This window comes from Festucalex cinctus, chromosome 11 (assembly GCF_051991245.1).
Source record: "Festucalex cinctus isolate MCC-2025b chromosome 11, RoL_Fcin_1.0, whole genome shotgun sequence".
Lineage (NCBI taxonomy): Eukaryota > Metazoa > Chordata > Actinopteri > Syngnathiformes > Syngnathidae > Festucalex > Festucalex cinctus.
In genome coordinates this window covers 6,875,451-6,903,315 of record NC_135421.1, presented here as the reverse complement: position 1 = coordinate 6,903,315, position 27,865 = coordinate 6,875,451, and the positions used below count along the sequence as shown (strand labels likewise).

Genomic DNA, 27,865 nt, shown 5'->3' with positions numbered 1-27,865 from the left:
AAGAACAATTTCCAAAATATTGACAAAATGTGTTCTGTAGAAATATGCACTGAGCTCACAACATGAAAGTAAGGTTGTAATACAGTGGTGTCCAAACTACGGCCCGGGGGCCATTCGCGGCCCGCCGTCCATTTTTCAGTGGCCCGCGACATATGCTAAAAATGGCATTTGACTCAGTTCAAATAAAATAAACAAAACAAACATGTTTGGAGATGGTCAAAGTAAGAAGGGAGGGTATCAAAAAACAGGTGTCATTAAAGGTTATTTTAGTTAAGTAAAACGAATGAAAAAACTAAAACTAAAATTCAAAAAACAATATTGCGACCGAAATAAAATAAAAACGAAAAAGCTTTTTAAAAAACGAAAACTAACTGAAACTACATTTTATACAAAACTAACTAAAACTAACTATAATTATAGCAAACATGTCCTTCGTTTTATCCATCCATCCATTTTCTTGACCGCTTATTCCTCACAAGGGTCGCGGGGGGTGCTGGCGCCTATCTCAGCTGGCTCTGGGCAGTAGGCAGGGGACACCCTGGACTGGTTGCCAGCCAATCGCAGGGCACACAGAGACGAACAACCATCCACACTCACAAGCACACCTAGGGACAATTCGGAGCACCCAATTAACCTGCCATGCATGTCTTTGGAATGTGGGAGGAGACCGGAGTACCCGGAGAAGACCCACGCAGGCACGGGGAGAACATGCAAACTCCACCCAGGAAGGCCGGAGCCTGGACTCGAACTGGAGTCCTCAGAACTGGGAGGCGGACATGCTAACTACTCGACCACCGTGCCGCCGTCCTTCGTTTTAGTCTTTGGTAATTAATTTAATGCATGAGCCTTTGGGTATGATTTTAAATGTGATTTTTAGTAGATTTATTTTTATATAAACCGGAATAATGACGTTTGAAAGTATGTGACAGAGAAGTGACGTCATCTAGCAGCAGTCAATAGAAAAGCACCTTCAGATGACGTTGCTCCCATGGTGTTTTTTACATTTTGCGCACAAGTAATACACATTAAAGAAAAAACTTAAAAAAAACTAATACTGAAATTAACAAACTAAACTAAAACTAAGCATTTTTTAAAGAACTAAATTAATAAAAACTAACAGAACCAGCCTGAAAACTAATAAAAACTAACTCAAATGAAAAATTCCCAAACTATAATAACCCTACTGCCATATTATAAATACATTGGTTTCTATACTGTAGCATTTTTCTAAATATGCAAAAGCAGAAATAAATTATTTGTACAATTTTTAGGACTAAACACAATTTCTCTTCATAACATTATGTGGCCCTTGCGTCCTTCTGATTTTCTGTATGTGGCCCTCAAATGAAAAAGTTTGGACACCCCTGTTGTAATAGGATGTATCGATGACAAAATCTTCAATTTAATCAAATTAACTAATGCAAAAAAAAATAAAAAAAATGTAACCCATAACACAAACCACTACATCTAGTATTTTCTGTGATCTCCATGACTGTTATGGGTAGCAACATGTCTGCTAGGCCTGGAATTAACAAGTCTTTTTTTTATTTGTATCTTACACAATTATTATTGTACATAGTTTGAAAACATTCTGAGGTTTTAAATAATGTCATTTTGCAAAAATTGCACTAAACAGTTTGATTGCACTTATGTTATTTTTCTTATTTTTATTTGTTTGTGGAATTCAGTATTTATTGTGTGGTGTGCTATTAAATATAGCTATGTTGTTGTTGTTGTTTTTTTTAATTTTGGATTTTTTTTGTATGCGTGTGTGTGTGGGGGGCTACCATGTACATTTTCGCCTACCAAATTATGTAGGGCCAGCCCTGCTACCATAGTCAACTTGTGAAAAACATACAGATTATTGCTTGAATGGTTTGTTAGAGGAAAATACTGTGTCAATTAGATAATAATCACACAAGAAGATTTTAAACATAAAATGGAAAACAATGTATTATTTTATGACAAGAGTGTTTCGGAAAGTAAAATTGAAAACATTTGTAAATGTCTATCAACTTTAGCCACAGGTACTTCTACTCAACTGGCAAGTAAACAAGCTTGTTTCCACCTTTTGATTAGAGGTACTGCTGTAGCTAAAGCTAAACTGTTTCAAGGTTTTTACTTCCTGGGCCCAACCCTGGGTACGGCAGACATCAGCAACAATGTTGGAGGCGCCCAAGATGTTCCAAGGTTAAACATACAAAATATCTTGACAGAGGCTTAAGATAAAGGCCCAATTATTGTAATACAATGCAAAGAATGTTTGCCAGCAGTGATTGTGCTGTCAACAAAACGGTTAGTGTCGAACCTGATGACACATCTACAGGTGCGTAGCCATGGAGGCAATCTTTGATGGCATTTCAAAACAGAATGAGGGATTACCACATTGAACAGGCCCTGTTGCTCTATTACAATAGCCATCACTGTACCACTGATCCTATTTACAGTGACCGATGTATCGTGTCTGGACATTTGTGAGTGTTTGTTAGCTTAGCTTGCAAAGTGTCACATGCCCAAACCTAGAAAACAGGTGAGCCAGGATTGGTCGTTATATGAGCTCTGAGGCACTGTGATGTCATTTCCAGCCAACAGCAAGTCACAAAATGGCTGCCCCGTGAGATAAATAAAAATGGGTATAATTTGCTGCTTAAATCATTTTCCACAAATACAATATTAATCAGAATGCCATGTGTATTCTAGTGGAGACACGTAGAGCATATTATTGTACTGTAAAGAATATTTTTGACTTTGAGCTCCTCTTTCCTTGGGGACCCCGCTTCCAGACCAGCACCACCACCACCACCACCAACACACGCACGTGCACGCACACATGCATGTGGTGTCCTTGAGCAAGACACAGATTCCAATTGCAGAGGCCAAATTTTGACCAAAAAAATATTATTTAATTTGCCTTCCAGTTTATTGCAAAGGCAAGCTACGTAGGTCTCTCTCTCTCTCTCTCTCTCTCTCTCTCTCTCTCTCTCTCTCTCTCTCTCTCTCTCTCTCTCTCGCTCTCTCTCTCTCTCTCTCTCGCTCTCTCTCTCAAAACATGTAGAGATGCTTACGCCTGAAGATTAGGCAGAAAGATTAGGGAAATAAACTCAATCCCTGAAGCTGTTCATTTATTAGCAGATTAAGCACTTTCATTGGATAAATTGAAGGCATACTTGAAGTTCAAGTACTGAATTGTATTGATTGTAATTCTTTGCATTTTTTATTGTAATTCTTTGCATTTTACTGCATTCTTTGAAAAGTGGTCACACTACCAGTTATTTTTGGTTGGCGATTAGATTTGTTTTATTTTAGTTTTGTTGTTTTCACAATTTTGCCCTGCGATTGGTTGGCAACCAGTCCAGGGTGTCCCCCGCCTACTGCCCAGAGCCAGCTGAGATAGGCGCCAGCAGCCCCCGCGACCCTTGTGAGGAATAAGCGGTCAAGAAAATGGATGGATGGATGGATGTTTTCACAATTTGTTTGCTCTGTGTAAAATATGGAAATGAATACTATACAGTAAGCCTATACATTTAAAAAAAAGATATTTTAAAAAATTGTCAATAATGTTATGTAATTGTAAGGCAAAATACTTATTTGAGATATATATAATTTATTGTGATGTAAAATTACTTGTACAGTGATGTAAATTCTGTGTTCATATCACACACATCTATCTAGTTGCACCTCTATCACTATCATCATCAAGAAAATGTATGACGTTCTTCAATTAAATAATAAGAGTAAGAGTTGGCAATAAAGATGGTAATAATTTTTATGTAATGGCGCAACTCTGCCAGGGGTTAGCAGTAGTGGTGGCTGCTGGTCATTCACGGAGTGGAAGCTAATTTTTTTCCGGCCAAATCATTATGTTTATTTACTTTAATATTCTCTTAGTAAGGAAGACTATCAAATGGGTTCACCAAAATCCTGTCAACAACATTCATATTAAATGCCATGATGGCAGCTTGCTAGCAGGTGCAGCTGCAAGGGTGCCGTCTGACTGACTGGCTGTGAGTTGGGGAAGGAGGTTTAGTGTGTGTGTGTGTGTGTGTGTGTGTGTGCGGAGGGGGGGCTTTTACTTGTTTGAGAAAGAAACTGCAGTCATTTTTAACAAAGACGAAGTCGCAAAATGGAATTTTATATTTCAAAATTGCTGATTCCCTTAGTTCACTGTCAATTCCGCTTCCAGTCAAATTATCCAATCATCATGCAGAAGCCGAGCGTACGGGCCAGCCCACTGTCTCATTGACTCCCAGTGATGCTGAGCGTTCGAGGGGCGGGATAAAGCCCAGCATTTATCCAATGACCGTCCAGTTTCGCGTAGTGAAACAACCCACTCGATACTTCCTCAGAGAAGCAGTTGACGCTCAGCCTCCGACTGTCAAAGCACCGTGGAGCAACGGTTATGAATGAGAAGGAAGTCATGTCAGTTTATACCTGTGATAAGTAGCTGATTCTGAACAACAGATGAAAGTGTTCTAGCACATATTTAGTCAATGAAATCCACACATAGCAGCTATATCTCAACACTTTTTTGATGAGGGAAGGGGTTGATATTTTAGGGGAAGCTGAGCTTCCCTTGCCATCTTAGAGGAATCACCACTGGTTAGCAATAAGGAAATGGCAACAGAAAGATGGTTGCTTCTCAAAAAGAAGAATGTACTCTCTATAAATTAGCATGTTTTGAAGAGAGGTCATCAACAACATTTCATGTCCTGTATAATAGCAGTGTTTGTGTCTTACTTTACTGGTACATAAATAAAGATGACTTGACTTAAGCCTGGTTTAAACTTATGCGTTTGCTCTTGTATTAATGACCGGCGTAGTTAATGAAGTTAATGAAGTGCCGTGTAGCTCATTGCCGGGTGCAGCGCAACCATTGCCAATTCTTCTTCTTCTCATCCAATAGATGGCGGGACGTAGCATCGCTTGTGATTGGTCCGATCGATTGCATACTATGCTTTTTCTTTTCTCTCTCTCTCCCCGCCGGATAGTTTCCATGAAGGCAACTTTGATTGTAAGTAGGGATGTAACGATATCCAAACATCACGATACGATATTATCACGATATGAAGGTCACGATACGATAATTATCACGATATTGTGGGGGTGTTGGCGATATTTAAAAAAGATCACAATGTAAAAAAGAGAGCTCATACTAAAAAAAAGCACAATATTGTGCTTTTGTACATAACAGCAACTCTTTGCTCAGCACAGGGCTGTTGTGTTTTTGAGTTTACAGTGGCACCGTCGGAAATTGGCATTAAATAATTGCCATGGTGACTCACCCCTGGCTTTGCGTCTTGTTCCTGAAACGGAAAACGACTTCCTGAATTTTCATAAAACGCAGAGGAATCTCCACTCTGTGACGACAAAGCCAATAGCAGCCGTAGCGACACCCTGACTTAGAGTGAAACTGCAGCAGAACCCGATGTGTCTTGTGATGTGTATTGCGCACGAGTGTGAAGGCAAAAGCACGAGCCGGGCTACGCTGTAACGTTTCCGTCGTAGCCTGACGCAGAAGTATAACGAGGCCTTAAGTGACTAGATCAGTTGCATGACAAGCTAAAAGACAAGACAAATCATGGAAAACAGATGTGGCTTTAAGTTAATGGAATAATCAAGCATGGGTGTTTGTACTGCAATGTTTCTTTCTATTTTTCTCTTAAACAATATCTTAGAGAACTGCAAGCAATGATGAGGTGTCTTTAATTACAATAGCTATAACAGTAACTCTACCTGATTAGCCAATGAATACCATCAATAGAAACAATTGTTCATCAGGTGAAGGAGGCAAATAGTGGTATGGATCAATGCAGGAATCCTACTGAGACATAACGAGTCTGACACCTCTACTAGAGATATTTCACGTTCACAAGAAAAATAGAAAGTAAAAATGTACGAAAATAACCATTTGGAAACGTGGCCATGTCTTCTACAAGAACTGAAAATGAAAAACTAAAATAAAATAAATAAAAATAACATTGTTATAAGGAATTTTGCCCATTCATTTAAAAATAATACTTGTGAGGTCATCAATGCGAATGACAAGATCCATGCTAGATTACCCCAAAGCTGATAAATTGGGTTGATGCATCTTTGCAGCCTAGTCAAGCGCTTCCTCACCAAACTCTTCCCACCATAGCAACAATAAAAACATTACAAAATATAAATAAATAAAAATCCTAAGAGCAGAGACCTTCACACAAAAAAAAACGTCTTGCATAGAAAATTTAAAGCTGCTCTCTGTAACAATTTGGCCAAAAATATATTTACAATAACAATTTACGACTGAAACATCTTCTTGGTAGTAGATTAACACCTTGTCTGTTAACAATGCATACACCTGCAAGCCTCTGGCATATATTTTTCAGACTGGATTCGGGTCTGAATTTCACGCCCTCTGTATCCAGATGTGACGTCATGTGTGCATTGTGTATGTGAAGAAGGGTGTGTGCAGTTTCATTTTTTCATCAACAAATGGCAGTACCGATTCAAAATTGAATTTTCTGCGCCCAGTAGCTTTACGCATGGCATACTGATTTTTAGAATATGAAGGACCCAACACATACATAGAAAAGAAACTACATGTGGTGTACTCCATATGGCCAAAACAGCACACCACACACAAAACAATACCACCACCGACAATTGTGAGCCTCCTCTCTTGCACAAGTAGTCTTTTGTTGTACTAAGATAACCCTGTGAGATGCTACATGTATATGTTGCCGAAGAGCACCCGTTAAAAGCAATAGTAAGAAAAGAAGAAATGGGAGAAGATGTAGCTTAAATGGTAACTATGTCGAAGTTGCAAACGTGTCATTTGTATTGTCATACATGAGAAACACTCAAACACTAGAAAAAGTCCAAGTCACTTTCTTATTCCTCTTGACACGTTCATCACAATTGCAAAGTCTTTTGCTTGGCCAAACCTGGTGTTGACCACAAAGATTTATGGTTGTAAATAGGGGTGTTAAAAAAAAATCGATTCGGCGATATATCGCGATACTACATCGCGCGATTCTCGAATCGATTCAATAATCGGCAGAATCGTGTTTTTTTTTTTTTTGTTTGTTTTTTTTTTTAGGATTCACACCTTGAGCATGGAAGAATGTTATATGAACGGAACATTAAGCCTTAATATTTTATTTTAATGCTGTTCAAACATGAAACAGATTACAACCTCTATAAGACTGAAATTTCAGATAAATAAATAATACATTTTCATATAAATCTTACACTCTACAAGCTTACTGATTAGTATTTTCTAAATTTGAATGAAAAAAAATCGCAACAATCGACATAAATTCGTATCGGGATTAATCGGTATCGAATCGAATCGTGACCTGTGAATCGTGATACGAATCGAATCGTCAGGTACTAGGCAATTCACACCCCTAGTTGTAAATATTGAACAAGTTTAAAATGGAAAGGTTTACAATTTTAGGCCCTTTGCTGAGCAGATTGAGTAGAGAAAATTCACTATTCGCACGCTCCCCAACACAGGATCATCTTTGAGAGACATTCAAGAATCTGGCCTTGGCTGACTTTGACTGGAGGGGAAGGAAAAGGCTCAGGTTTGGCCCAATTGTCATGTGTGTACCCAGTTTAAAGGTATGGTCCGCCGTTTTTCCATTGACATTTGTAAACACAACATTCAAAACTGACGCTCGAGGAAGCTGAGGACAGCAGCCAACTAGGATCGAGTGTGAAACCAGCCCACAAATGAGGATCGGGTGTTCGCACAGCAAAATTTGCATATGTCACTAATAGTACCTTGCCTCCGCAGCTTGGCTGGAAGGAAAATATTTAGTTCTGCCCAGAAACATCCCGGACAGGCAAAAACGAAACCTTTGGACTATCATTTAAGTCATCTAATTCAATCCCTGATTGGTGATTTGATGTAATTGTTGTGCCTACCCCATAAAGTCACGGCTGGACCAATCTCATGGGCAAAAAAACCTGATGAAAACTTACCATAACAATATTGCAGTGCTACTTGTCATTTTTTCACGCATAAAATTAAGTCAAGCCCCAACACGCCAACATCAAAATAAAAGCCGAACCACTATAAACATGAACGTCAATGCTGTGCTCGGTTTTTAATTTTTAATATCCTACATCATTTATTTGTTTGTTGCACAACAATATATACAATGTAATAATTGACTCATGTTGGTACAGAGCAGGAGGAGGTGGATTATAGCTGTGAAATTACTCACCTGGATTGCCCTTGAAAAGTGTTGAACAATGACAAGAAGCATACCAGACCTTTTATTTAATATTTAATTATACTTGTATGGGCTTATTAGGATATGATGTAAAAATTTCTCATTTCTCTCTATGGTAAAATTTATGGACAAAGACACGCCATTGCAGGAGGCTTAGCATTTGAAATTGATCTTCGTGTCAATAGGAAATGACAAGCTTATAGATACAAATGTTGTCCTTCTGTTATATTTAGCATTAAAAACATTGCCCTCAAGGATACTGACATTGGTCTGGTCCAGGTGAGATACTTTTAAAACAATCACACTTCTCTCCTTGTAGGCATAAAACTGCTTAACAAACTTGCTTTGCGGTACCTGTTTTTCATATGAAACTTGTGTCGTACCTCCACAAATTCTGGAATGCTATTGGTATGGATTTACCTTATCTTTGGAAGTTGACAGAATTACTGAAGATTCTTTCACTGTAGTGAATGTAGTAATTTATTTTGTTTTGGTGTAATTTTATGGGACTGTAGAGGATAGGCAATAATAAGCCTGGTGCTTTGGCCTATACCTTTTTTTCGGTTAATTTGTTTATTGTTCGCTGTTTATGAGTTGTTGTTGTTTGTGTTTTCTTTTCTGTGTTGTGTATGGAGCCGAAAATAAACTCTTCATTCATTCAGAGTTGTGAGGGCCTGGAGCTTATCCAAGCCAACAACAATTGTGATTCCACTAAAATGTCTACAGTATATTTCATAATCCATATATGGCAGTCAAAAAAAAAAAAACAGCAATGATGATGTAACTGTGCCACTACAATGAATTGCAGAACCTCTGAATGCCCCTGATTAATTTGACTGGTTGGATTCATCATTATGCAGTGATTCTCCACTGGTGGGGTGCAGACTGTTGCAGAGTGTGTCACAGACAGTAATTTACATTTTTTGCTGTTGATTTTTTATTTTTATTTTTTTTTAACACATTATCAGATATTGGCATTGGAATCAGAAACATGCAATTGTCTAGTTCAGGTGGCCAAACTTTTCAGCTTACAAACTAGTTATAAATAAAATGATCCACCAACTATAAAAATGTAGAACATATATTTCTAAATATATTGTGTATTATGGACAATATTAGTTGATGTAAATTACATAACTGCATGCACCCATAATGCATAATACAACTCTACACATGTTTTACCACTACCTGAGGAGGACAAAGAATAAAAGGAACAGAAATCCAAGGGAGTGACATAATTAGTGACTTGTGGACTTCATATGATTTCATGAATGGAGGTTTTTTTGTGTTCAAATAGGCAAAAACTTAAAGGTAGAATTTTGCAGTTTAAAAAAAACAACTTAACTAACACGTATCTGTATAACATGACAGTGGAATATTAGTAAAAAAGGATCTCTTTCTCTCTGGCCCCATCTTATGTCTTCAATTTATTTTTTAATTATTGTTGTACAAGTTGTGACAGTGAGAAGGTATGACCAAATAGTGTGGCAAGCATTTCCTCACAAGATCCACCACTCAAATCCTCACAGGACACATGCAGACTCTCACAAAGGACACTGTTATACTGTAGATTCTTATTTACAGAAACTGCAGTTAGCAAATAAAGTTAACAAGAAGGAACTACGGCTGCAACCACCGACGTTACTGTTCTCACCTCAAATTGTTATATCATAAAAATACAGTGTGCAATCAATGTAGCTGCCTTGGTGTGTCTCCGTGCATGCAGATTAGTGAGCTGCCTTCTTTTGCACAGAAACACAAGAGGGCGGCGCAGGGGCGGAGAGTGAAGTTAGGCTATATTCAAATCTTGCTTGCATTTTAAAAACTGCTTAGTCTACCTTTAGTGACCATGGGGAAAAGTGGGTCACAGGTTCAGACCAGTTCAGAAACCCTGCAACAGGGATGGGCAACTGGCGGCACACTCTGAATGCCTCCCTGATTAATAAATAATAATAATAATAATAATAATAATAATAATAATAATAATAATAATAATAATAATAATAATAATAATAATAATAATAATAATTGTATTATGAATGTGTTCATCAAGGTTCTTGATATGTGTGTATTTTAGTTCACGAAACATGATTCTCAAAATTGTGAGCCGCTTTTGTGGAATAAAACGGAGGAAATAAAAATTGAATAGCAATGCTTTGAGCCCAAAAGAACCTACCCACCAGGCATCTGCCTTGAATGCCAGATGGTGAGTCAAACCCTGGTCCTATGTGTCCCCGCCCCCCAGTAGCACTGATGAAAAATGGTGGTCCCCTCCAGCGTTACCCCAGCGTTAGGTTGTCCATCCTTGATGTATAGTTTAATCGACCACCAGTCAGAACAACATAGGATGGTAAACTATTAGCATTCCCTTCCACAGCTCCGCTAACATTTCCAGCACATTTAAATGTATTTTTACACGTGCTGATGTTATTCTCCCCTGCAGTGCAATATCTGATTCATATACAATTAGAAGCAGATGACTGCATTCCAACAAATGGCACTGCAGGCTGTAGATAAGACTCCGGCCGTTTCTACACAGTTGAAAAACAGATATCATTTATCAAGAGAAATAAAATTGAAAGAGAACCTGACTTCCCTAACAATAGAAAAAAGAAAGTCATTGCCATGGAGTTGAGTGCATGTGCACAGGAGATGGTTTCTCTCCGTGAGGCTAAAGAAGTGGAGCTGCACGATTTTATACCTATGGTTGACAACGAAGGATTCAGAAGGCACTGAGCTGTAAAATTGTTAGTTGAGTGGGCATTAGTACACCAACGAGAAAAAAAAAAAAATAGCGCAGAGGAAAGGACAGCCACAGCTAAGATTAGCTTCCTACAGTGTGTCTTATCTGCAATTGGCTGGCAACCAGTCCAGGGTGTCCCCCGCCTACTGCCCAGAGCCAGCTGAGATAGGCTCCAGCACCCCCCGCGACCCTTGTGAGGAATAAGCGGTCAAGAAAATAGATGGATAGACAGTTAGTGTCTTTTCATTGTATCTGTACAAATACCACTGACAATATACTAATGATAATCATGACAATTTGACATTTATCAAGCTTACATATGTGACAAGTGCTGACATGAGTTGTTATTGTTCAGACTACTGAATAATAGGGATGTAACGATAACGGCAATATCGTGGTATCGCGAAATTAAAACTGCCACAATATATCGTCGTCATCATGTCACGATATTAAAAGCAGCACTTCTGTTAAAAACGTGAGTTGATTTTCATTTGTGCAGTTCTAGCACCCTCTGGTGGCTAGTTTTGTAGTGCAATTTAATTTTCACAAGGCATGTTTTGGCCCTTATATGTATATAAACCAAGTCAATATGTGGGGATGTCAATGTGGGCTTTGCTGTAATTAGCATTGCTGTAATGTACAAAAGCACAATATTTGCCTTTTTTTTTTCTTTTTTTTTTTACAATATTGCGACATTTTTTGTATCGCCAACCTCCCCACCATATCATGCTAATTATCGTACTGTGACCTTCATATCGTGATAATATTGTATCGTGATGTTTGGATATCGTTACATTCCTACTGAATAACAGTTAAAACTGTAAGTGTTGGCAAGAGCACCGTTTTTTTCCCCACATTTAGAGCAATGATGAATAGGTTTGAAATTCTATGCAACGCTGTCATTTCTAAAAAATAATTGATTAATTATTCAATTTGATTAGTAATAGATTAATTGGTTGATCAATTATCTAATATAACTAATTAATTACTTTTTGGGGGGATTAATTAATTGATTGATTAATCATTCAATTGATTAATTACTTAAAACTTACAGCCAGGACATCACATATTTTCCAATATAGCATTTTCAAATTTTAGAATTTCAAGAAATTAATTCCAATTTTCTTTTCTTCTAATGCAGTGGTGTCCAAACTACGACCCAGGGGCCATTTGCGGCCCACCGTCCAGTTTTCAGTGGCTCGCGACATATGCTAAAATTGGCATTTGACTCAGTTCAAATGAAATAAAACAAAAATGTTTGGAGATGGTCAAAGTAAGAAGGGAGGGTGTCGAAAAACACAGGTGCCACTAAAGGTTATTTTAGTTAACTAAAACGAATGAAAAAACTAAAATTAAATAATTCAACAATATTGTTAACGAAATAAAATAAAAACGAAAATGCTTTTAAAAAAACGAAAACTAACTGAAACTACATTTTTGTTTACAAAACTAACTAAAAGTAACTATAATTATAGCAAACATGTCCTTCGTTTTCGTCTGGTAATTAATTTAATGCATGAGCCTTTGGGGATGATTTTAAATGTGATTTTTAGTAGATTTATTTTGATATAAACCGGAATAATGACGCTTGAAAGTATGTCACACAGAAGTGACATCATCTAGCAGCAGCCAATAGAAAAGCACCTTCAGATGGCATCGCTCCCATGGTGTTTTTTTAAATATTGCGCAGAAGTAATACACTTAAAAAAATAAACAAAAAAAAGAATTAATACTAATACTGAAATTAACAAACTAAACTAAAACTAAGCATTTTTTAAGAACTAAACTAATAAAAACTAACAGAACCACCCTGAAAACTTATAAAAAACTAACTAAAAATGAAACATTCCCAAACTATAATAACCCTACTGCCATATTACAAATAAATTGGTTTATATACTGAAGCATTTTTAGCAAAATGTGGAAGTGAGTGTGAAATGTAGAATCTCCCAAATGTAGAATGTGGGAACAATCAGCAATGAAATCGGACATTGTGAATTTTGGAACTGAAAAAGTTGGAAGAGGTCATGGCGAGAATTACTGGAATATATTGAAGTTGGAATGAAGTAAATCGGATGAATGATGAGGAAGTAAATGGAAAATGTAGAATGTGGGAATAATCGGTTACGAAATCGGAAATTGTGAATTTTGGAACTGAAAAGCTGGAAGAGCTCATGGCGTGAATTACTGGAATATATTGAAGTTTGAATGAAGTAAATCGGATGAATGATGTCGAAGTAAATGGAAAATGTAGAATGTGGGAATAATCGGTTACGAAATCGGAAATTGTGAATTTTGGAACTGAAAAGCTGGAAGAGCTCATGGCGTGAATTACTGGAATATATTGAAGTTGGAATGAAGTAAATCGGATGAATGATGTGGAAGTAAATGGAAAATGTAGAATGTGGGAATAATCGGCTACGAAATCGGAAATTGTGAATTTTGGAACTGAGAAGCTGGAAGAGCTCATGGCGTGAATTACTGGAATATATATTGCAGTTGGAATGAAGTAAATCGGATGAATAATGTGGAAGTAAATGGAAAATATGTAATGTTGGAATAATCGGCTACGAAATCGGAAGTTGTGACTTTTGGAACTGAAAAGCTGGAATAGCTCATAGCATGAATTACTGGAATATAATGAAGTTGGAATGAAGTAAATCGGATGAATTATGTGGAAGTAAATGGAAATGTATAATGTGGGAATAATCGGTTATGAAATCGGAAATTGTGATTTTGGAACGGAAAAGCTGGAATAGCTCACAGCATGAAATACTGGAATGTACTGAAGTTGGAATGAAGTAAATCGGATGAATAATGTGGAAGTAAATAGAAAGTGTAGAATGTGGGAATAATCGGCTACGAAATCGGAAATTGTGAATTTTGGAACTGAAAAGCTGGAAGAGCTCACGGCCTGAATTACTGGAATATATTAAAGTTGGAATGAAGTAAATCGGATGAATAATGTGGAAGTAAATGGAAAATGTATAATTTGGGAATAATCGGCTACGAAATCGAAAATTGTAAATTTTGGAAATGAAAAGCAGGAATCGCTCATAGCATGAAATACTGGAATGTACTGAAGTTGGGATGAAGTGAATCGGATGAATAATGCGGAAGTAAATGTGAAATGTAGAACCTCCAAAATGTAGAATGTAGGAATAATCGGCTACGAAATCAGAAATTGTGAATTTTGGAACTGAAAAGCTGGAAGAGCTCATGGCGTGAATTACTGGAATATATTGAAGTTGGAATGAAGTAAATCGGATGAATAATGTGGAAGTAAATGGAAAATATAGAATGTGGGAATAATCGACTACGCAAATCGGAAATTGTGAATTTTGGAACTGAGAAGCTGGAAGAGCTCATGGCGTGAATTACTGGAATATATATTGAAGTTGGAATGAAGTAAATCGGAAGAATAACGTGGAAGTAAATGGAAAATGTAGAATGTGGGAATAATCGACAACAAAATCGGGAATTGTGAATTTTGGAACTGAAAATCTGGAAGAGATGGCGTGAATTACTGGAATATATTGAAGTTGGAATGAAGTAAATCGGATGAATAATGTGGAAGTAAATGGAAAAGTATAATGTGGTAATAATCGGTTATGAAATCGGAAATTGTGAATTTTGGAACGGAAAAGCTGGAATAGCTCATAGCATGAAATACTGGAATGTACTCAAGTTGGAATGAAGTAAATCGGATGAATAATGTGGAAGTAAATTGAAAGTGTAGAATGTGGGAATAATCGGCTATGAAATCGGAAATTGTGAATTTTGGAACTGAAAAGCTGGAAGAGGTCATGGTGAGAATTACTAGAATATATTGAAGTTGGAATGAAGTGAATCGGATGAAAAAAATGGGAATAAATGTGAAATGTAAAATCTCCCAATACAAATCAATGGGGAAAAATCGGGTACGAAATCGGAAATTGAGGGTAAACGGTGAATATTTGGAATAAACAAAATGCACCCAAGCATGTCATGAATATTTGAAATATGTTAAAATTGGAATGACGAAAATCGGATGAATTATGTGGAAGTAGTTACACGTCAAAAAAGTGGGCGGCATAAGTAGAAGAAGAAGAAGAAGAAGAAGAAGAAGAAGAAGAAGAAGAAGAAGAAGAAGAAGAAGAAAGAATGAATAACATATGTGTGAAGGCCACCAGCCTTCACACAATGAAGCTAAGTAAATCATCACCTAAGCTGATCAATTTTTAAAACAAAAAAATTCAAAAAGAGTCGCAGTGATTTTCTTTTTTAATCAAGGGAGGTGGAGCCGACGCCAGCTGAGTTTGGGAAAGAGGCGGGCGGCGCACGTCGTGGCCTGGTTGGCAGTCAATTGCACAGCACGCATAAACAAACCACAATTACGCTCACATTCCCACCTGGGACACAGACAGAGAGAACATGTCAAATCCACACAGAAAGGCCTGAGCCAAGATGCATGCAAACATGACACGCAAATTTGTTCCTCATTTCTGGATGCAGATGTCGCTGAGTCCTTGGGGACATTGTCACGGTCCGATTCATTGATTTTTTTATTTTTTTTTGGGTTTCTCAGTTAAGAGGTGATTGACTCCAAGTCAGCTTCATATTACACACTTTCTTCGGCATTCTATTTGGTTCTGGGCATGTGCTCTAGGGCATGATTGTACATGTATGTGAATATGTCCCATTCGCGTCGCATCCGTTATTGGACTTGCTAATTAGAATTCCCCTCAAATTTAGCTTTTCTTGACTTTAATTAGTGTACACCATTTATTTTATTTTTTTAATATTGCTCCATTAAAATAATGAGACAATCCAATGGTGTAAATTTTGAGATTGTCTCTCTTGTCAATGCTAAGTTCCAGTGTAGATTCATACTTTACTTCCTTTGTCCTTTTTATGTCCACAAAAACAGCGAAATGACAGAAGAACACACAGGATGGGACTTGACCCGACTATGTTACAACACCACGTTCGGCGGGCACCAAGCTATTGCTGACCACAAGGTCACTCACACAGATCAACAAATGAGTCGACTTTTATTACACTTGGGCTCGCAAGAGGCAGTAACACAATGTGATACCCGTCAATGTCAAATGAGTCAGTTTATTGTGGCAGTGAACAATGAAGAACAACCAACGGACAATACATGTGCTTGATAACATCCATGCCACCATCCATTTTGTGCCTGTATGTGGTGACATAGTAGGGAAAATATGAAGCACTATTATATGGGGAATAATTGAAATCACAATTAGGATGATCAATTAATTTTTGGTACAAAACAATAAAATGTTTAAGTGTAAAAAAAATATTCAGACAAATAATACTCTATATTATTATTATGATTCTGATTATTATTATTATTATTATTATTATTATACTCTTTAAAACACTATAATTATGCAAGTCCCTTTTGGGTTAAATAAAATGTATCGATTTTTTTTTCATTTTAGAATTTATTTTTTTTTAAAGTTGCAAATGTATACATTTCGACAACTCAAACGCCTCAAAATTAGTATTAATAATCTTTTTTGACGATTATGCAACAATTGTGTAACAATTGAAATTGTAATTGAACGCCGATTAATTGTAAATCCCTATGTCATAGGTCAACCACTACAATGGTACGTTGCCTTCATTTTTTATGTGCCATTATTGATCCCCCCCCCCCCCCTTTTTTTTCTTTTTTTTTTGGGGCTAGCCAAAACTGGATTCATTTCAGAGCTTTCTTTGGGTGCATGTGGATATGAAAATGAAAACATATGTAGCATGGAGAAGACATACAGAACTGTGTGGGGATGTAACGATAAGGGCAATATCGTGATATTGTGATATTAAAACTGCCACAATATCGTCATCGTCATGTTCACAATATTTAAAAGGAACAGATCTGTTAAAAAAGCCTATTAAGTCTAAGTCTCCTAAGTCTACTATAAAAAAAAAAATAAAAAAAAAAAAGAAAAATAATGGAAGTGAATGTGTTTTAATCATGAAAATTAGGGTCATTGTATTAAAACTAGTACTTTTTCATGCAGTAAGACAATATAAATGTATAGAATAATACCAATAAATAATTGGCAATTAAATCGAGCTGAGAGGTAGCTATAGATTTCCATATTTTTCAATAGATTCCACGCAATCTCTTTCAAGAAATTAATTCCAATTTTCTTTTCTTCTAATGCAGTGGTGTCCAAACTATGGCCCGGGGGCACTTTGCGGCCCGCCGTCCATTTTTCAGTGGCCCGCAACATATGCTAAAAATGACTCAGTTCAAATAAAATAAACAAAACAAAAATGTTTGGAGATGGTCAAAGTAGATTTCAACAATCAAGTCAAGTCATCTTTATTTATATAGTCATCATCTAATTATTTCTTTTGGCCATCTGTACTTGCCATGACATGAACGTTCTAATGATGATAATAATAATAATAATAACAATAACAATAAATAATAAATAAATAAATAAATAAACAATAAATAAAAAATCACTTTGACCCTAACAGTCAGTGATGAAGTTTGCTTATTTTTCTTTGAAATTGGCTGTCGTTGGTGTAATTAAACAATGTCTTCTGACTAATACTTGCATTCTACACCTCCAACTGAAAAATATATTTTCAAAAGCATCATCTGTCATTTATTTGGATACAATTATTACAGCCACTAAAGAAGTAGCACTGTTGCTGCAAAACTGGCGATGGTGTATTAAAGACATGATCAAGGTGCAAGTCGCAACTGTAATCAGAAGACCATTTTTAACCTGAAGCTAGATTTGCTGGTTAAACATGAGAACATTTTTGATTACAGCATTAAGTGAGAACCTACTGTAACTCGAGACAAAACCTTGGCAACGTTAACCTTACCATAAGTATTATTGAATCTTTGTTTTGCAGAAGCTAAAAGACGAAACCGGGAAATATTCCGCTTCACATATTATTCAGCGACCCTTCAACGCGTTTCCCTTTTGTTATTCCTTCAGCAATGCCATGCAACTTTGATGAAGAGGAGCCCTGTTAAGAGCCTGTCATCAAGTTATGTATACAGACTGTGGGTTGACAGAGGCTGGGATAGAAATAGCTTTGACTCACATCAGCCACTAACACAAACATGATGCAAGCTTCTTGCAAAAAAGTTATTATATCATTTTACCAATGTGTCATGAAGTCTCTTTTTGGGTTTGTATATTGTGTGCGGTTAATAATTGTGTGAAGAAAATAACCAGAAAACAACACCTTTCAAAGAAAAGCTGTGGAAACTCTTATTCCACGTAAATCATTTTCTGGGCCAAAGCCAACCAATTAGTAATGCACAATATAACTGTCACTTAGTTAAAGGGATGAGCTGAACGATTGACGATTGGTCACCATTTTCAGACATTTAGCGACACTAAAGTTTTTAGACCAAGTTTCCCCAATCCTGGTCCTCGAGGGCCGGAGTAGTGCAGGTTTTAGATGAGGTTTTAGATGAGGTCGGGGGCAAGCTCTGCAGGAGCCTGATTACGATCCTGATCTTTAGAATCTGGTGTGTTGGAGGACAGAAACATCTCAAACCTGCAGGACTCTGACCCTCGAGGAGCAGGATTGGGGAAGCCTTTTTTAGATAGATGGAGCGCAGATCCCGCTCAGACAGTGAGTGAAAGTTGGCCAGATGTTCGATATTCGCTGAGGGACGATTCACAAGTCACATATTGGAGGATGACATATGTGGGACAAAACATCATAGATAAAATAAAAGGATGTTGTTATTTTTATGTTGTTGTTTTTTTATTCTGGCTATTGTAGCAGCTGAAAATGGTAGACCTTTGTATATCACACATCAAACATTGCTGATATCTGTCATTATTGACAAAATGAATGCAATAAATTGTCAGATTAAAAAATGCTAATGCTGTCAGAAAAAAACGACGACATATGATTATATGATTTATATTGATTTGTCCTACAAAATTTGTGGACATTCCCTAACGCCGACGGGAAGAGAAATGCAGCATTTATGGCCATTATTGCATATACTGTTGTATAGGGATGTAACGAGGTAGGGGGGGTTGACAATATTTAAAAAATATTGTTAAAAAATAAAAATAAAATAAAATAAAACAAAAATTAAAAAAAGCTCATACCAAAAAAAGCACAATATTGTGCTTTAGTACATAATAGCAATGCATATATTGAGGCGCTTACTTGCTAATGCATGCACACATTGAGTTCCTCCACATATTGACACTTCACAAGCATATTACGTTCCCCTTCATCTAAAAATTAGCACAGATTTTAAACAAAGAAGGCCAAAACATCCCTCATGAAAATTAAAGTGCACTAATAACCTAGCCACCAGAGGGTGCTAGAACAGGACAAATGGAAATCAACCTGACTTTTTAAACAGATGTGTTCTTTTTAAATATTGTGAACATGGCGACCACGATATTGTGGCAGTTTTAATATCACGATATTGCCCTTATCGTTACATCCCTACTGTTGTAGTGACTTCAAATATAGCAGCCATTTTTTGAAACACTGTTTCTGAAATTGTTCCACACCAATCTTGAGAAAGTCGCAAATAAATCTATGAGGCAACATGTAAGAACATCCAGCCAACTTCTACCCGCTGGCACAGAAGATGGCTCGTGCAGCCCCGCATTCAACACTGCACCGTCGATGTCGAGATCTCCTCTGGGACTGCACCGTCGATGTCGAGATCTCCTCTGGGGTGGCACTTTATGCCCTGTGATCTCCTGAATGCTGCGTTTTTCTCAACTGATCAACAAGCACTATGTAGTGGGTGCATTCAAGGTACAATTCTGCTCCTTTGACTGGAGCCTTTTTTGTTTGTTTGTTTTGCATGTATTATTATTATCAAAGAAAAACAGATCTGGCATGAGGAGAGAAGCCGAATGTAAGCTGATTACTTCTTCATTTCGTCATTCTCTTATCCACCTAATTCCTGAAGGCTCTCATGGAGAAATGACTGTGGTATCGACGTCCGCTTCCGGTCATCATTTTGCTATTTGTTACAGAGGGTTTCGTGTCATGAAATGGTTTATAAATTGTTTGAATGTTTTTATACACACACACACACACACACCCCACACCCCTACCCTCCTTTCTAAACGCAGCCGGTTGTACGAACAAGCAGAAGTGGAATCTGTGACTACAAAAGCAATGTTTTGAACTGCCACCGCAGACGAGGAAAAGCGAATGTTGTTGTGAAAAACTCATTTTACTATGCCTAACCTAGTGTGACTAAACCGTCCCGCGTAGCGCATGCACATACAGCATTTGAAGCTCAATTCATGAGTCCCGCAAATTGAGGCCGTGTCACCGCAAAATCAATGCTTGCGCTAATAAAATGAACATGTTCACGATATCGCTCCAAGCCCAATAGATAGATAGAGAGACAAGACAAGACAAGACAAGACAAGACAAGACAAGCCAAGGACGGACGGACAGACAGACAGACAGACAGACAGACAGACAGACAGACAGACAGACAGACAGACAGACAGACAGACAGACAGACAGATAGATAGATTCCCAGACTTGTGTTTATTTTTTATGCGCTATTCAATGTAATGTAACTAATTTTCCATTATAAATAATTCATTCACTTCAAAAAAATCAAACAAATCTTAAGTGGAAGTGCATCTGCCAAACCATTGAATGTTTACAGGTTTTTTTTTTCCAATTGATAAAATACAATTTTGTAAGCTAGGGTGGCTTTATCCAAAAACATTCATCCTCTCTTCCTCTTCTTCTCTCTGCCACGTCTTCCATTCCAAAAAAGTGCTCACCTGTAGTCTTTATAGTGCTTACGTCCTGATTGAGGTGCTAACAATTAACCATTGAGGTGTTTGGCTTGGCAGCACAAATACTGGCCAATTAGCTAATGCAGTGTCCTTTTGATTGGCAGTGTTTTGACATGGCAAACACGTGACCTTGTGTCAGATTGTTGTGTCTTATGCAGCGAATCGTGCATTTAAAAAGTGCCATTTTGAATGGGAAAATGTGTGTAAAGCAGTAAGTGTGTTTAGCGTTTTGGAGACTTCAGAAGAGATTTTGCTCTTTGTAGCTGCCTTTCCATGACATTTTTCGCAAAAATATAAGCGATATTGTACTGTTTCGACTTGTAGGTGTTGTAGGTGGTTATTGAAGAGCGTTTCGCTTCTGATGCGCAATTCTCGTAATGTCCCGTCTCACGAGATCTCGTGGTTCTGTAGGAGGTGCTCATGATACTTACGGAAGACGCACGCCCAAAGTTGTTTTGATTACTTTAAAAACATCTCTCTCCCCTCATCGGGTAGGATCGGGCATTTGGTGTTGGTGCTGTGTGTGCGTGCGCTTATAACTCGTATTACGGTGCAGACGGAAAGAACGGACTTCAGTGATGACCATGCATTGTGTGATACTTGATTGTTCGTTGCCTGGGTGAACAATTGCTAATGCAACAATATGGAGCGTGCATGGAACGGCGGCCTGGGCTCTCTAGCTAAAATCACTTTGTGCTTAAAAGATGTCAGGAGGAAGTTCCGACACGAAAGCAAGTAGCCTCGTATTTCCTACTTCCTTTCCTCCATGACCAGGTGGGAGTCACATGATTAAAGGGAATGCACAAAATGTGTTTCCCTTACATTTTTGCTAAATACTTCTATTTGGACATGTCTAAAAAAAAAAAGCTCATGAGAGTGTAAAAACCTTTTTGTAATATTTGAGTTTTTTTGTTTTGTTTTGTTTTCCCGAATATCCCGTGTTTCCATTATCAGCTTGCTTTTGCACAACTTGCCTTTTGCACATCGAACCTGCTTGCTTTGAGACAATTACCACGGCAGAAGATTTGCCGGGTGCCAAAGTCAACATCAGGTATGATTTTTATAAGTGTCGGAGTACTATAGTATTAAACCTCTGAAATTATTAGAACGATTGCAGCAATATTTTGTTTAGATTACGTTTGTCATTAAGCTGTAGTGAGTGTCTTGGGAGAGGTTTGCAGCGATTGATGTTGAAGTTGACATAAGTAGAGGTGCTCGCCTAAGTTTTGGTTCAGATTGATTGCAGTTTATGACATCAAGTGGCGTGAAGCTTCTTTACATCAAGCATTAGACTTCTCCGGCCGGTAACATAATTAACATGCATTTTCATCTGCTTTAAGACAATGAAAAAGATTATGTCCAACCTCCTTTAATAAAATGTGACAAACATGATTCTTGTGTAGTTACTGATTCGCCTCATTGCTCATTGCTTCACGTTTGAAGTGACAGAGTTCGGAACGTAAACATGTGCCTCTTTTTTATTCTCATCCTACTACAGTTGTCCTGACTCGAGTCATGCGGGAGTAATGTTTGGGTCTTGTCTCATGTCTGGGGTCACGCCTGGGTTAAACTATCATGACTGTGTTTTGTTTGCGACAAATGTCTGATAGTTGACTATGTGAACTGATGATTTGTTTGAGCAAAATGTCTAATGTTTGGTTCTATTCGTTTTATTTGAACTGATGCAATCGGCTTGTAACTAGATGATGTCAAGACTCTTTAATCTCTCTATATGGTCAGAAAACAGTCAACAGCCAATCAGATGATTCCAGTACTGGTGCCCACATATCAAGCCACAACCAATGAGATTGATTTACTGTGATTATAAGATATCTGAGAAATGTGTGTGGTTGCCGGATTATTGCTCAACTGTTCCTGTGTACAGCTCTCATAGGTTCTGCTTCTCAATGTGAATAAATAGATCCATCCATCCATTTTCTTGACAGCTTATTCCTCACAAGGGTCGCGGGGTGAACAAATAGATAAAATCTTATGTGTGTCTCTGCATTTGGGATCCAATCTCTCAGCACACAACAACCGTACATTAGCAGGACGCTAAAACTACAACAACTGATGTTCCCATCTTGGTAAAGTCTGTAACTGTCATAGTGGATTCTGTCAAGAGGACTCGCACAAACCGTTTCCATGTGAACAAAATGCCTGTTTGATTCATTTCGGAAGTCAAGTCAGGTGGAAATTCACGCAAAGGTTCATAGCGTGTATGAATAAGTGAGCACTTGGAGAGTCATGTCATATTTTCAGATGTATGCACAATAATTTTGAATGGACAAATTGTGTCTGGTTCCTGCTTTAGTGGAACATTGGTTCAGATGTCTTCAAATTTAACAACAGTTTATGATGGGGGGTTTTTAAATTGGCTTTGTTCTACATTTCTTTAAGTTTTCTTAACATCAAATAAATGTGAAGTTAAATACTAAGTTATCTTAAATTCACCCCTATCTGATAATACTGTTGAGCCCAAAATTATTAACATGCTGACCAAAATTTTGTTAAACTTTTTTTTTTTTTTTAATCCAACAGGTATTTTCATATATCAACAAATATTTGGAATTGGTGTGGTGTGCCTGTTAGATGAAAGGTGCAACAGACTTCTAAAAGCCTCTGAGTAAAAGATTTGCTACATCAACGAGCACCATTAAAGCCCCCCACTGTAATGGTGATCATACAGCTGCATCACTGAACAAGTTAACACTTCTCCTGTGTAATATCACACGCAATCTTCTGAAATGGCCAGTAGGTTGTGTTCACTGAGCATTACATATAGTGGTAAGAAAATTCCAATGCCATCTCATTCAGGCAAAAAAACATCCAAAGGGACAGGTTTGGATTTCTTCTTCTTCTTCTACTTTTTTTTAAGGCCCCTAAAGCTACATTTCATTCAGAGCACCCAGGACATACTTGTCTATCTCTCAGAGGAAATGCTGCTGTGAATGAGATGTGCGCTGAATCATTTATAAAATTAGGGAACGGTACATTGACCCAGGTTAGGAATGCCTGAAGAGATATTGAGAACATTAGAAAAAGGAAACGAAAAATTAATAGATAAAAGCATGGGAATGTGGTGAGAAAACAAGCTATGTAATTATCAAGTTGCACTCTCCAGTCCTGACAACAAACCCGATTTCATTCTAATACAACAAGAAAACAACAGAGGATCCCACCTGAGTGGTGGTACCCTCTAATGAGCGTCCATTAAGTGCTTTTTGAAGGTGACTTCAAGCACAACGTCCGTTTGGAAGCAGGAGTGCATGTGCTCTGCCCGAGCCCCATCCAAAGTGATTTTCCGCGAATGTTCCCTCCCAACGTGTCGGGGGCAGCTGACAGGAGGCAACCGCTGAATTACAATGCGCAGTCTCCCCCTTCAGCCGATCACCACAGCGCACGGACCCCCTTGCTTTATCATTCATGTTCCCCACTTGCTACAGTTTCACAGCGAGCTCCGTGCACAGCTGGCGACGGCGAGCCTAATTAAATGAGCCTGACCTGTGTTTAAAAATATTGACGTTGGCTGGAGATTGAATGTTAAACGGTAAAATGGTGTTTTCGCACAGCTTGCGCCCGAATAACACGCCTGAGTCAAGCTATATGATGCGAGGTCGGGTGGCTGAAGTGCTAAAATGAGATAGATGCGCTCAGAATAAATTCCACTTGCCCACCTCATCCTGCTGCGGTTGATTCTGCCTCTGATTCGGCGGCTCCTTGGTAGCTGTCATGGTAAACTCCTCGGGGTAACTCTCGATTTATCGCTGCAGGGTCCTTGGATTCCGAGCAAAAGAGGAATGGGCTCGCCTCCTCATCAACTGGATAGTTAGAAGTGCGAATGCTGAGGGTGATTTCGTCACCAGCGAATTGTGTAAGGCGCTGGAGAGAGCATCTGTGGAGAAGCCTCCGCCGCCCGCACGCTCACATTAGCCTCGTATCAGGGAGGAGAGTTTTACACAAGCTCCTAACCGAATCAAAAAGGACGACGTGAAAACCAGCTCGCTGTCTTTTTGGGGGGCGAGAGTAAGTTTACTCAGGGGTGTGTCTGCTTCTTGGAGGTGTAAGTGCTAATGGAATATTGGCAATGTGCAATGGAATTAATTCAAACCGTTAATTAAATTAATTTCCAATTGTTTCCTTAGATCAAGCTCTCCAAACTGCGGCAGCATATGCTAAAAACGACATTTGTCACAAGTTTGGAGATGGTCAGAGTGAGAACGCAGGGTGGCTAAAAATAGGTGCTACAAATATTAATAAACTAGCTTATATACTCGATCTTTCCTAGATATGCTCGCAGACGAGGCTGGGCGAATTTGTCGGCTTTTTTATTTTTTTATTTTTTTTTTACACTCACTCACTCAGACATGTAAGCTTGTGGGAGTGAGTGAGTGAGTGAGTGAGTGAGTGAGTGAGTGAGTGAGTGAGTGAGTGAGTGAAAAAAAAAATCTTCAAGTTGCCACGGGAGTGATGTCATGCAGCCGACAAATTGTTTGCGCGAATGGATTGTCACTACTGCTTATTGGTAACACATTGATCGACATAAACATACATAAACTTTACATGCAGAAAACCTATATATCATGTAGGACTAGGGATGTCACGATACCAGAAATTTAGTAGTCGATGCCGATACCACTGAAATTCCACGATTCTCGATGCCATTTCGATCCCAGGGTAAAAATGGAAAATCAGCAAATTCTGCACTTCAACATACACTTTTTTATTAGATGTGAACAACAAACAATGATACTGTGTTTTTAAACAGAACAATTGGCATGTAGCTTTAAAGCATTAAATGAAAACACTGTGCATTAATGTATTAAACAATAAATTGAAAATACTGTGCATGTACTAGCTAAGTACAGTAAAGCACAAATAATATATAAAGCTTACAACAATCTACTTTGCCATAGTATTTAGAAGCTGGGCAAGACACAAGTGGCAGGGGAAGCTGATTGGTAGACACTGGGAAGGGAAGACACATGCAGGTGGACAAGGTTAACAATAACGAGACCAGGGGAGACAAACCAGAAAGCAAAAACAGAAACATGACAAACTCAAAACCCAAATGATAACAATGCGAGTATGAGGATGTATTATTGTGTATGCCTAATGCTACGTTCTCACCAAATCCGAAAAGGCGAACTGGAACGCTTCATTCGCGAGCGTTTCACCACGTAGAGTGTTTTTGGAACGGTTGCTGCTCATTCGCGCTTTCGTGCTCACCGTAGCGGAGGAGGCGTGTCACTTGGTGAACAAGGAAGTGGAGCACTTTAGTGAGTCAACAAAAAGTGAGCACCGCCAACTACTTTCACTTCTTTCCTGGGACTAAACAGCCGTGGCACTATTTTCTCCTTTTTTGAGGTACGTGATAACACTTTCGCTTTTTGAGTGGCAATCGGGCGGCCAGCATTTGTGCTAAAAATAGCTTTGGCGGTAATAATAAGCACTGCTGCTAACTCGGTACAGTTCAAAAGCAAGTAAACAGACTTACCAGCACTTTCTTGATCATCATTCTGTCACGGTTGGACATGTTGTTGCGCTCGGGGTGACAATAGAGAGGACGCTGTGTGTGACGTGGCCCGTACTCGAAGCCGATTGGCTACCGCGAGGCGAAACGTGAAGAAAGTTCAATTTTTTTAACTTCGACGAAAATGCGAATGTGCGGATTTTCGTCGCGAATCTGCGGATTTTCGCTGCTGCGCACCACGTCCCAACGCGCGAAACGCGTCCTCCGCACCGGCCCACGCACTTTCGTTCCGTTGCGCGCGAACTCCATTGACTACAATGCAAACGCGCCGCCGAATTGCCGTCCCTCGCTTTTGGTGAGAACGCAGCATAAGAAATTCATGTATATACGCTACTGACTAATGTACGTATGTTAATGTTAAAGCGTAATTGTCTACATGTGCAGGATTACACATTCTTTTATTGTAATATATTAATTTACTGTATTTAATAATGAAATAAGTTAAAAGATACAAAGAATAAGGAGTAGGACGAGATACGTTTTTAACTTCTTCCTACTCCCTTTGGACATGTAAACCATCACAAATAATTGCTATGAGTTTCTTCTTTAAATTATTGTTTGCTACTTGTTAATGTTTCTATGTTATGATTTTATGGTCAATAAATAAACAAACAAACAATAAGTACTAAACACTAAATTACTGTAAAATGAAAAATGCATCACAGAGCATGTAGCATTAAAAAATAAAAATCTCATAGTGTGCTTATTTACCAACACAGCAGCACGTAGCCTCACACACACACACACACACGCAAACAAACAAAATAACAAATAACGTTTGATATATTATTTGAGGGTTGTTTAATGTTACTTTAGGTGATTCAGTAAATTAGCTGCCCGGCAACTTTACCTAACTTTATTATGCGGGACAGACGAGGCTGAACATAACGCTAACGCTACCGTTACTTCGCAAAGCAGCTCATTGAGTGTGGAGGTCATCATACTAACGTTATTAGTTTAGATATGGACAACAATGATAACACGGGAATTCAAATGCACTTGCCTTGAATTCTTTGTACAAGTCTGGGTGTACATGTTTCGCTAAGTTGGATGTGTTCCCCTTTCGTCTGGAAACGGTTTCGGCATCTCTATCCCTGCGCATCAACCTCAAATCCAGAGTACTTCTATACGCGACTTTGGTGTTTTTTCTTCTCAACTAATTGAGGGGGTGCTGCAGTTGAAGACGACGCAGATGTGCGGGCTACTGTCATGTTGCACGCATGTTGCTCTACTTCCTTGTTATTGTAGCAGCGGGAGGGTACTCACGTGACGTCATTAGACGTAATGTGGGTTGCCAGATAAGCGCCCATATCCACCTAGTTTACATGACGTAAGCTTGTGTGAGTGAGTGCGTGTGGGATTAAAAAATAATAATAATAAAATAAATAAACACCCCCAAAACAACACAAAAGACGCGGCCAGATATGCCGCCTCGATACCAACGGTACTTTGTAGAAAAGGAAGTACCGTCACATTTTCAGAATCTTGGCATCGACTTGGCACCGCGTAGTATCGGTTCTTGTGACAACCCTATGTAGGACTGAGTCTAAAATATTGATATATCGAT

The 27,865-nt window shown here is 38.3% G+C and overlaps 1 protein-coding gene across 2 annotated transcripts in view; it reads right to left on the bottom strand.

Moving 5' to 3' along the window:
- The window catches only part of dpp10 (dipeptidyl peptidase like 10), a 258,273-nt gene that overhangs the window by 89,129 nt on the left and 141,279 nt on the right, over positions 1–27,865 (bottom strand). The window contains exon 1 of one of the 2 annotated variants that reach the window (XM_077536346.1): positions 24,443–24,785. The exons of the other annotated variant lie outside the window; for it this stretch is intronic. Within the exon in view, the coding sequence (XP_077392472.1) occupies positions 24,443–24,499 (57 nt within the window). The 5' untranslated portion in view covers positions 24,500–24,785. Of the gene's footprint in view, positions 1–24,442; positions 24,786–27,865 lie in introns of those variants that run through there. 2 annotated transcript variants of the gene reach the window in all.